The 12,872-nt window shown below is 35.7% G+C and overlaps 1 protein-coding gene across 1 annotated transcript; it reads right to left on the bottom strand.

Moving 5' to 3' along the window:
• Window positions 1–1,076: 1,076 nt before the first annotated feature.
• Window positions 1,077–9,158, bottom strand: LOC107850825 (serine carboxypeptidase-like). Its single transcript, XM_016695597.2, has 9 exons — window positions 8,662–9,158; window positions 5,704–5,872; window positions 4,359–4,478; window positions 2,976–3,119; window positions 2,749–2,899; window positions 2,484–2,575; window positions 1,829–2,087; window positions 1,611–1,744; window positions 1,077–1,505 (listed from the first exon to the last, which is right to left on the bottom strand). The coding sequence occupies exons 1-9, from the start codon at window positions 8,973–8,975 to the stop codon at window positions 1,377–1,379; spliced, it is 1,512 nt and encodes a 503-aa protein (XP_016551083.2). The 5' UTR covers window positions 8,976–9,158; the 3' UTR covers window positions 1,077–1,376.
• Between the last annotated feature and the right edge of the window lie 3,714 nt (window positions 9,159–12,872).

The following is a 12,872-nucleotide window of genomic DNA, read 5'->3' as shown; positions in this document are numbered from 1 at the left end:
TGTGGTTAGACAGAAAACAATTATTGAGTAATTGTATTCTTGTAGTCATTTTTTTTTTTTTTTTTTTTTATATCTATCACCATATGTTATTTATTGTTTATCACATTATTTACAACAACAACAACAAACCCAGTGTATTCCCACCTAGTGGGGTCTGGGGGGTAAGATGTACGCAATCCATACCTCTACCTCTAAAGAAGTAGAAAGATTATTTCCGATAGACCCCCGACTCAAGGCACGAGATACCACACAAACACATAGTAAAGCACAGAAGCAGATTATATAACATAAATACGGCACCCATAAGTAATATAAAACAGAGAAAAGCAGAGGAAGCACACAGATTCGTAATAAAACATGAAACACGGAACACGAAATCATAACAGGAATAAAACCCCCACCAAGTAATTCCCTATACTAGCGACCCAAACTGGCTCCCTATACTAGCGACCCAAACTGGCCCTAGTATTATTGTCCTTTTTCTTTATTAGTAATTATTATGCTTTCTTCACTGTTTTTTTTTTTCATTTTTTACGTGAATTTATTGAACTTGAGCCGATTGTCATTCCAAACAGCTTCTTATGAAGTAGTGATAAGTTCCACTCTCATACTACCTTCTCCACACCTCACTTGATATGTTGCTACTAGTCAAAAAACTTACTAAATTGGTTTAGTTAACTGATATTAAAATCATAGGAAATTAAATGTTCTCATTTTAATTTTAACGAGTTTCACGCTCAACAAGAAAAACTTGTCTCTTACATTGACAAAGGAAAACCACTGAGCAAGAAAAACTTAACCCTACATTGAACGAAGAAACATATTTAAGAATGTCTAGCCAAGTCAGCTTAAGACGCAATAAACTTGAATCGCAGAGAATGAACATAGATTCATATAGTTGAATCCAACTTAATTTGCGATTCTAGCGTAACTGATTGATTGATTCACAGCACTAGCTCAACAGACATACGAGATGTAACGTGCCTAAAGTGATACCAATCCCACTTCTAGCATCACAGTCTGATTTTCTTAGCATCCAACAACAACAATAACAAACCAGTTCCACAAGTAAGATCTGAAGAGAGTAAAGTGTACGCAAACCTTAGATACCCCTACCTTGGAAAGTAGAGAGGTGGGTTCCCACTGACCCTTAGCAATAAGATACAGATATTTTCTAAATGCCTTTTTGACTTCAAATGTTTTATCATGTCTCAATGCGATCCAGAAAGATGTCTTTGCTTCGTTCAAACACAGTGGGTAAAGAAAGTTTTGACAAAGGTCACCCATTCTAAGTCGTTGTCAAAGAGGCCACCTAACATCAGGATAGAGTTGAACATCTACAGATATCTGAAAATCATGAAAAGAGTAATCAGAAATCATATTGAAGCGACCAAGTTTTCCGTCTCAGTTGTCTGCTGAGAAAGGGTGCCTCCAATCCACCTCTTCAGCATCTCTAAGGCAGCTTTAGGCTGATCCATTGGAACCATGTGTCCAGCATCACGAACCTATTACGCATTAGACCACAAGACAATTAGCTCGAGCACTTATCGTTATAAAATGAACAATAAGATCGTTAATAGATGGATCCAGGGTCAATAAAAGAAAGGCACCTTGAGGAAACTCAAAGACCCATGGCTTCTCAACAATCCTGCTTCAGAACCATTAACTTCAAAGGGGATTTCGGGAGATGCTACAAACTCTTTCTGACCACTCCATTCCATGGCCTGAACCCACCTTGAGTTACCTGGTAAGATACACGGTTGTGTGAAATCAGGGCATTTATGTGATAAACTTCCATTATCGAGCTTAAAGATAACACGAAGCCTACCCAGCCAGTTGCAAATAAGATCATATTCTCCAGCATAAACAAGCAGCTTTATTCCATCCTCGAGCAAGGCTGGAATTCCTACTTCGGAGTTCCTCATCCAGTCAACAAGCATGCCCTGGTACACAGTAGTACTACACGAGACAAACTCGATATCCTCAACGCCAAGAGCCTGCTTAACAGATCGCATATTCAGCATTTTCTCCATGTCTGAGAAGTCGTAGCAGAGTCGTCCCACACACTTCTTTCTGATGTCATAGTGCTGCAGGTGAAAGCTCAATTTTCAGAAACATGGTTAACCAGTCAGCTGTTCAAAACTTTAGAAGGCAGGAAAATGTGACCCTCTGAGTAATTCAAAAGTTTAAATTGAAGTATACAAGGACAACTACACGGATATCCCAAACGAATTGGGGTTGGCTGTGTGAGTACTGACCATGTTTCTTCATTTGAATACATATTTGGCCAACATTATTACATTACAAGTTCTCTATATTATCTATTGGCACAAGAATCTCTCTCAACAATTTATCAAAAAAATAAATTTCTATGATCATTTCTATTTTTTCTGAGACTGCTGACACTAATCTAATAAGTATGGAATATACGTGTAATACAATGGGTAGAAAATGAAAAAAATACGCTGAAATAGATAACTTACATTTATGTCAGCCCCAGCACGTGCACGGATAGCAGTGAATATAGAATTGCACACCAAATAAGCCGCCATGCAAGAGATCTTCCCATCAGTGCCTAAAAGGAGAAAAACAGATATAAAAAATCAGAAGCAATACAGGATACAAAAAATAGATTTGCTGGGAGTTCAAGAATATCCATTTACGTCAGGATGATTGCGCGCGCCTTCCCTCCATCCCCAAGGTGAATCAAATGATATGGAGGAACGAAAGAAAGTAAAGAGGATGTACCACAAAGGTTTATTGCAACTTCACAAACTGGAAGTAGTTTGTTGATAAGATCATGGTCAGACTTCGAAATTAATCCCATGTCCAAGGCATAGTCAGTGTATGCAGGATATTGTATTTTGGGATCTGTAAGCCCATTCCCGATGGCAAATCCCTGTTCAAATACATCCAATGAAGTAAAGACACGCGATTAAGGAAATAAAAACACAACAGCTGGTGAAATGTGGTACCTTTAAGTTTATATGTAATCCTTCTTTACCCTTATTTCCTTTGTGTACTCTAGCAGCAAAAGCAGGAATATAGTGCCCAGCATATGATTCTCCGGTTATGTAGAAGTCGTTCTTTAAAAGCTCTGGATGCTCCTCAAAGAAAGCCTAAACCATTATTAATGATCATGTCGATATAAAAAAGTCGGGATGATAACCGTCTCTTTTACACGTCAATTTAGAAAAATGTACTGCCTCCACCAAAAAAGAAGAAACTAAAATAACTAATTACCACAAATGCTCAAGAGAACTTATAATACCACAATCATCCTTCAAATCTCGAAGAAACAGACAAGTAGAGAAAGAAACAGCTATATAGCCATGTTGTCAACTGATAAATGATAATATATGATTTGAAAAAATCCAACATGGAATTCATCTGAATACAACAGGTAAGAGCCCATATAGGTAATTATGTAGTGTGTATTAAGGTGTTGGACCAAGCTCAGCTAAATCTTCCGGGTTAAAGCTGTTACCTAAAGCATGCAGGAGGGATCGTCCCATATCAGTTGATCACTTCCTCTTTACACGCTTCTAAGACATCATAAATAAGCAGGGTAATATTACAAATTTATCCTCTAAGATACCTTATTGGAACTTTACACTAGTTTACACTTTCAAATAGAATTAGTTGTACAGGTAAAATGGGAAACATACATATTTTTTCTATCTTGATTTAGTAAATGGACAAGTAATTTGGGACAACTATTAATGGTAAGGTGATCAAATAATATGGGATGGAGGAAGTAACTAATAAGCCATCTAGAAGATTCAGCAATCAGCTGCAAATTCCAGTTAAAAACAAGGTAACCATTCCACAGAAGGTTACTGAATACTGCAAAAATGTTGAGGAACAGGATGTGCTGGCAATGTGACCAGATTTTTGCCATTAATGCATTTGGAAGATAAAAGAACCCCAAATTATGATAATGCCTCCTTTTTGGCTGGGACCAGATCACATATATCAAACACCTATAAGGCTCACTCATCAGCACAATATAAGGCTCGAGTTCTAGTGCATAACATCCCTCCTATCATCTACACATGTAAAAGATCATGTGTTCCTTAAGGCTCGAGTACTAGTGTTCAGAAACTAAGCCATTTGAGCTTTTTTGAAGACCCCTTGTATACCAGTGTAACCCCTTTTTGCAGCTCACACATAGAATGGTGATCAACACACAGAAGAGAACCGAAACCAGGAATTGATAGGTAAGAAAACATTCGGAAGCTATAGTGTCATCATAAGACTATCATTTGAATGGATCAATTCTGCAGGAGTGTGTGTGTGTGTGTGTGTAAGTGTATTAAAAAAAGGTTCCATGTTGCTTTAGGGGTTTATTTTCAAACCTGAATAAAGTCATACAAGTCGTCGCTAACGCATGTTTCAGAGTGACAAAGGTCACGTCTGTCAGAACTGTAACTGAATCCAGTACCTGTAGGCTGGTCCACATAGATAAGGTTTGATACCTGCAGAATCAACAGACAGACATCATTTCTTCAGATTTGAAAATCAGTGAAGGTAAATAGTGTCCTTGAAGGATACAAAGGAAATTTGAATATTGAAAATGAACCAACTACTTTAATCTCAGAAACAAATGTGGACTTCATCCTGCAAGACACAGCAATCAAATTCCACGTTTCAATAAAATCAAACCACCAGCAGTAAAACTGAAGTTCCTGAGGAACCTGAAATACTTTCCTGTATGGTCTTTGAACTGCTAAGTGCTATGTAGGTAATTGAATTTCAATGAGAAGAAGGCAGAAAGCAGACAGAAGTATGTTATCAGGGAAGTGTAGAAAGAATGTCCAAAACTTGTCATATGGAAAGCAGACCCTTTTGGACAATAAGTAAAGGTTTTTCAAAGTCTGGTTGATGATAACTCCATAAATACTGAAACTCTGAAACCATCTCAAATTCTGAGAAGGCCATTGCTCATAACAGATGTACTATGTGCAAGCAAAGTAATAGCTTTTTCTTCATAGTGATGGTAAGTATCAATTTAAGTCTGTGAATTGACATTATATTCATTTTAAGTGGATATTTGTATACTCTCGGGTAAGGATATGCAAAAGCTTGGAATATCGAAGCTTCGGTATGAGGAATCAGGAACTGATGTCTTTGTATTGATGATTCGTCTGTTTAGACAATATTGAACCAGATTTAGACATGTTACTAACTGTTTGGTTTAACTACATATTTTTAATTGCCAATTTCTTGTTTTGACAAGGAAGAAAAAAAAAAGAGAAAAAGGAAATTAAGAATATGTTGTCCCAAAACAGTTTCTTAATTGCCTTTTTCAATTATTCCTTATTTCTAAAATCATAATATCATACAGGAACTTCCACAATGAATAAGCTATTAAGCTCACTTGTATTCTGCCACTAAAAGTAGCATGCTTCCACAAAAGTACTAACTGTGGAAACGACAAACTGGATAAAGCACGTGCATAAATATTGGAGTGCAAAAGCCATCCGTCCATAGGCCATTTATGTAATACTCTCAACTTTCATACATCACAGAGTAGAAACAAGAGTAAGTATTACTCCAATCAAGTCTGTCAAACCATCTAGTAAAGAGCAAGAACGTAAACTGCTACTATTGCTTAAGCACAAGCTTTTTTCTTCATGCACCACAAGATATGGTTGTCAACTACTAAGACTGGAATGGCAATTTCAAAAATAGTCAAAATACCTTGTCCCACCCATATTGATTCGGCACAAGTGACAAATTTTTTGAAACAGAGAAAGGCCCATTTTCGTAGAAAAGAGCCAACTCGCTACTGCAACCAGGCCCTCCACTCAACCAGATGACAACAGGGTCGTCCTTACTACTGCGTGATTCAAAGAAGAAATAGAACAACCTACAAAATGGAAGGTGACACGGTACAATAGATAAGAGACTACACAAGAAGAAGAAGTAGCTGATTGATAAGTTAGATCAGCACATGAAGATATAAAGCAGGATTTCCCAAGAGATGTATTTTTTTAATAATTACTCACAAGGGAGAAATATTTCAACAAAACAAGCTGCTGTACATCTCTAGCAGTAAGCACACTATGTCTTAAAAGATAATTGACTCAATAAAATAAGTGGTAGGTATTTAACAATCTAACAATAAACACAGTTCTCCACAAAAGTTACTAATATTGATACTTGAACATAAATAAATGAACATAAATATTTCTACACTAATCAATCAATCTACTACATCTCCATCCCAAACTAATAAAATTTGGCTGTATGAATCAGCTATACCATTCTGATTTACTTGGATCCATTTTCAACTATTGCAGTCGAGTTTCCAAAATGGAAAGTGAATGAGTAGGTAGATAAAGAAGCTCGGGCAATGGTGTGGGATATATGACTACAGATAACTTCCTACAGCTCAAAAACCAACAACAACAACAACAAACCCAGTGTATTCCCACATAGTGAGGTCTGGGGAGGGTAAGATGTACGCATCCACTATAAGTCAATGCAAGCAATGGCAGAGCCAGCATTTTCTAAATATAAAGAATGTAAATATACGAAGAAGCTAAGGAGATTCAATATTTATTATATACATAAAACTTAATTTTGACAATTTCCAGCGAAGGGGATAAGATGAACACCCTTGTACCCCCAAGCTCCAGCCCTGGATACGGGACTAGGGAGAGCCCCCCCACCCCCAAACCCAACAAACCCTGAAATTAGACCTTTGTTTGCCAAGTCCATTTGGAATCCAAGAAAAATTTGACCAACATATTAGAAATTACCGGAACTGTTCTCCCTCAGTTCCAACCTACATAACAATTTTCGACTGGTATGTTTGTAAATGAATGATATCATCTCACTAGTGACTATCACAATTAACAATATTTTCAAATTCATTTATCTATTCATCATTAGGTCTTGATATGATGTTTTTTTAATAACCGTGGTGTCCGGGCCAACTTGCTCGCACCTCGACTAATTCCAAGGTATCCCCTGTCACCTCCCACCATCAACAGATACCAGATAACTCTGTCCAACAAAGCTAGAACAGATGGGAAGAAATCACCTAATGTTAGTCTCTGTTGAGAATTGAACCTGAGACCTCATGGTGCTCAACCCAACTTCATTGAACCACTAGGCCAAACCCTTGGGTGCTGATGTGATGTTTTTATATACTCCCTCCGTCCCAAATTATGTGTTGCCATTTGACCGGACACGATATTCAAGAAATAAGTATTGACTTTGTCAAAGTTACAAAATTACCCTTATTAAAAAAAGGAGTAATAGTATTTAAAATCAAGTGGGACCACTTTTAATTGAATAAACAAATAAAAAAAGGAGTAATAGTATTTAAAGTTAAGTGGGACCACTAAGAGTAAAATTGTAATTGTGTTTTTAAAAACTTACCAAATAAGGAAAGACAACATTCTTTTTGGAACGGACCAAAAAGGAAATGGCGACACATAATTTGGGACGGAGGGAGTATCAAATTAGTTTTTATACCATTATCTTATTCCTAATATAATATATAACAAAAAAACTGAAATTACCTTCTTAAACTCCATATTAAATCAAATAGTGTGGGTGAAAAACACATCTCACCTAATTTTTCGAGTTTTGTACCTAAACTATCAGGTGTGAGAATTTCTAATTTTCCAACAAAAACTATCAACCAATTATTTATCAAAACACACCTCAACCAATCAATTGTTCACTTTTTTCTACCTAAAATATCACCACCATTTAGGCAGGGGAAGTGGAGTCACCAATTATTAATCGAAACACACCTCAACTATCAATTATTGGCCTTTTCTACTTGAAATATCACATATCACCATCATTCAAGTAGGAAAAGTCAACAATTAATAGTTGACATATGTTTTGATAAATAGTCGGTACATGAACTATCACCAATTATTTATCAAAACACACCTTAACTATCAATTATTCACTCTTCCCACCTAAAATATCACCTATCACAATCATTCATGTACAAAAAGTGAACAGTTAATAGTTGTGGCGCGTTTCTACAAATAGCTAGAGATAGTTTAGATAGGAAACTTGCGTGAATAGTTAGTGATAATTTAGATAGGAAACTCGCACACATGATAGTTCAGCTATGAAACTCAAAAAATCAAGATATTTTAGCTGCATTTTTTACATTAGCTCTAAATCAAATAACAACATATCTCAACAATGATATGTTCTGATAAATAGTCTGTCCATGAACAATCGCCAATTATTTATCAAAAACACACTTTAATTATCAATTATTCACTTTTCCTACCTAAAATATCACCTATCACAATCTTGCATGTACCAAAAGTGAACAGTTAATAGTTGAGTAGTGATTTCATAAAGAGATTAATTTTTGTGCACCATCTGTGTACAAAATACTTTATATATTTTACATAGAAATTTAAAAAGAAAAAAATTGGGCAACGTGCAATAGCAGGTACCTGACAGTGCATAATATTTTGTACCGTACAATGTATAAAACTTATAGTTTAGATAGGAATTTGCGTGAATAGTTAGTGATTGTTTAGATAGAAAACTCGCACACATGATAGTTCAGCTATGAAACTTGAAAAATCAAATATTTTAGCTGCGTTTTTGACATTAGCACTAAATCAAATAACAACATAATACATCTAACCTAGGGTTACAAAAACTTACCTAGCAGCATGAGAATGTTTAATCTTATAATACCCAGCATGGTGCCCCAAATCTTCAATAGTAACACTCGAATTATCCAAATTAGGAAACACAAATCGCTTCTCGAAGATTCCAGAAGCTTCGGTAGCTAAAAATGGATCCTTATCAACAATATTCTCAGATTCCTTAGGAAACAAATTGAGCTCACGAATTAACGTCTCCGCTTGGTTATATCTGTCCGAAGGTACTTGAATCTTCGCAAAGGAACATGAAGGAGAAAGAAGAACGAGAAGGAGAAGGAGAAGAAAAAAAAGGGAAAGGTTTATTTGCGCCATGTTGTTTGGGTGTTAGGAAGGAGAACAAAAGCTTTTTATTGCTTTGTGAAGAAGAAATATGTATATACTTACAATGTTTTGCGTGCGAGAGAAGAGACGTGGAGTGAGCTAACGGTCCACGTAATAGTTGCAGGGGTTGCACTTTCCGAGAAATTGCTTAAAAAAAACCGCATAATTGTAAATAGGATGAAAATCATTTTCACCCCAATTTTACTTAAAAAAAAAAAATTAAGGAAAAAGATTCAAATTTATTTTTGTATTGTAAAAAATTATATCTTTTTATCATAATTTAAGGTTAAATTTACTTTTATTATCATATTTTGGGATTAAATTTATCTTTTCACTTTAAAAAGTTGAATAAATACATTATTCGTCATATTTTGAGATTAAATATATCTTCAATGTGATACTTTGAAATCAAATTTACCCACATTATAGGGTCCTTCAAAACCGAACTGTAATACCCGTGCTTTTTCTCAGCTTGAAAATTATCTCAAGGATGTTAGAACTTGCTTTGAAATAAGAATTCATTATTATACACGTGGTATTTCTATAATTTTCACTTCCTATCACTGGGGAAATTGAATAAGTTTTCCATCGATATATAATTCGCTCAAATCTGACACCCGGGCGAAGAGTTAGAGCCTTTTTAGTGAGACAGTGTTTGACCTGAGCCTTCAGCGCGTCGCGGAGATAGCTCAAATGAAATTGTCAAATTCTAGTGTTGCTCCGTGATACTGGCCCGTCGGGCCAAACTTTTAGGTCGTAGACAAGGTGGCAACGCGATAGCTCCACGTCGCACCACCGTACAGTTTTCCATTTGTCAATTTCCAATGACGCGGCACGATAACGCCGCGTGCGCCAAGGGCCCAACTCGGGAAATTTTACTGAAAATTTAATGACGTTTCCAGGGTTAAAAGGGTCAATTTGCCCCCATATAAGCTTCCAAACACGGGATTTAGCCCTTATTCATCCAAAATATTGATGTTTTTCTCAAATACTCTCAAGAACTCAAGCTAGGGTTTTCATAAAAGGTCCAATTTCAAGAAAGTTTCATTATCAATCTTCACGAAATCACGAACTAAGGTATGCATAGTATTCATTCATGGACTCCTTTCGTCCATGAAGTCCAAGAATCCTTTTGAACTACAAGTTATGAATTTTCTTCATGTTTTCATGCTTTGTATGTTCTCTTTCATGTTGATAAATGAGGAATTGATTTCTATTCCATGATTTGATGATAAATTTCATGTGGGTCGATCAGTATAGATAAAGATTTACGAAATCTCATCACTAAAACCCTGTATGATGGAATTGAAATTGAAGCAAGATGTTTAATTGTTGTATAATATGCTTTACATGTACTATGCCTACAAGATGTTTGATTAAATGCCTAGATGAAGGAAAATTGTCTAACTAGCATGATATATGAAATCCCCATGTATGTACAAGTTTATGCCTATTACATGTTTGATGAAACGCTCTTATGAATGTAGTATGTATTATGATGTTAGTCAAGTGTTCAAGTAAATCATGCTATGTCAGTTTCCTTCTATCGAGTCCTGGGGTACTTGTACCCAAAATATTAGCTATGCGCCTAGAGTTATGTCATGTTTTTCACGATACTCTCAGTCAGGCTATGAACTCTTAGACTTCAGATAGTCTTATGACTCAGAAAAAATCTCCATGATCTCATGACTCAGTCAGTTGTCAGATATCAGTAGCATTCCGTCAGCCATAAAAATTTAGTAACTCAGTCCATGCTCAGTTCAGTTCAGTAAATCATATTCAGTGTCCATTCAGATGGGAGTAGGAATTAGCACCGAGTAAACCCAAGGATGAGGACTCACTTGTTATATGAGGGTGTGATTCCTAGAAGCAATCCTTGCATTCCAGAACTATGTAGCCAGCATAGGTTGAGGCATCGTAGCCTGCTATATGAGGGTAGATAAGGTGGTTTAACCTGTTATGTGAGGGTTCCCACCATTCTTGCTAGAGTTACCTGTTATATGAGGGTTACTCACATGTTGTCCTTACTAGTGACGCGATATTGACACCCTTCTAATCAGGGAATAGATTGGACCCCAGCTCAGCTATTATAGCACATTTGGGGCATGTCGGTTAGATACTACTTTCCACAGTTTCATGTTACAGAATCAGGACTGTCAGATACAATCAGTCAGTCTCAGTAATAGAACTCAGGTAGTTCTTCATATTTCAGGACTGTCAGATACAGTCAACTTAGATACAGTACGAAACTCAGATAGTTCCATCAGATTTAGGATTGTCAGCTACAGTTACCCACATTATCAGTTATACTCAGATATAGTCATTCATGTTATCAGTATTCAGATTCAGTAATCACGATATCACGCTGTCAGTTACAGTTACGTAATTATGTATGCATTCTCACGTTTATGTTAGACAGTCAGTTAGCATTATTCATGCATACAAACCCTTGCATATAGCCTACCTCACATGTATACTCGATACATATGTACTAACGCATTCATGCTATGGTGCTTTATTTTTATGTTACACCATAGGTTCAGAACACGAATTCCAGATCAACAGTAAATTCCAATTTCAGCAGTCAGAGTAGAAGTGAGTCCTCATCATAATGATTTTCTAGTATCTCATTGATTAGCTTATTAGTTGGAGTTAGTTGTGGACATGTACCATTAACTTCTTATTCAGATTCTTCAAACAGTAGAGTCTTTCAGACTAGATGCAGACTAGATGCAGACTAGATGCAGACTAGATACAGACTATCATATTTTAGACTTCAGTTTTGTTTTGGGTATTCTATTACCTTACACAGATGTTACGTTATTCAGTTATGTTCATGATCGAACCTTATGGCCTTTCAGTGTATGTTTCTGCATTATTATGTTATCTTATGCAGTATACAGGTACAAATATCAGTCATGGGTTAGCTTGTGGTCCTTTGGGGTTATGAGCACCGTATAGCGTTCTGGTTCAGCAAATCAGGTCATTACACGAACCATAACTAATAAGTCAACCGCAAAATTGACTTATTGATTTACTGGTATTGGGTTATCGAATTAATGGTTGAAAAATAAATTAAAATTTTATAGTTAACAGTTTATCGGCGCGAGGTGATTACTTAATTTTCTTATTGGGTAAATCGTTAATCCATTAAGAACTATTATAATTAATTTTTACCATTAGTTATATACTTTAAAGTAATATTCTACCGCTCCTTAAAATTGATCAAACCAAAACGTCGCTCTTTAAAAATCAAACCAAAACAAGTTGTTTTACTCTCTGTTTTGAACTTTTGATTATGACAAGAGAGCTACATGTTTTATTAGCTAGTTCACAGGCATCATAGTTATATGACTTGATACGATTTGTGAGTTGAATTTCTTATTGATCTACTAGCTCATTAGTCTGGAGTTTGAACCATACTAGACTAGTCTTCACCTCTAATATATAAATATGTATACTTGAAGTATATTTTGGTTAATATTTGTTAAATAAATATTTATGTGTATGCACATTCAAAATTTAAGTTTCTATGCATTTTTCACTATGATTTAAATTACAGAATTATAAGCTTAAGTAGAGTAGGAAAAATGGTTTGTGGTAGATCAATATACTGGTGAGTGAAATTGTGAAAGTGAAAGAAGAGAACATGAAATGGTTGAGCCAATACACCATTCGTTAACCGTTTGATAATTACTAATCCGAATTGAACCAATCGATACCTTATTGGTTGACTAGTGGATTAATATATTTAAAAGTCGATATCTGATAAGCCAAACCATTAAGCATATTTATTTGTTCGATCTGATCGATATGCAGCCCTACCGCGTTGTTAAGAAACTTTTCACATGTATTTTTCCTTAAATAGAAAGTCAAATGTTAAATGAC

The sequence above is a fragment of the Capsicum annuum genome, chromosome 12 (genome assembly GCF_002878395.1).
Source record: "Capsicum annuum cultivar UCD-10X-F1 chromosome 12, UCD10Xv1.1, whole genome shotgun sequence".
NCBI classification, from domain to species: Eukaryota; Viridiplantae; Streptophyta; class Magnoliopsida; order Solanales; family Solanaceae; genus Capsicum; species Capsicum annuum.
Note: the sequence above shows the minus strand (reverse complement) of the source record. Positions and strands in the feature narration are given on the sequence as shown.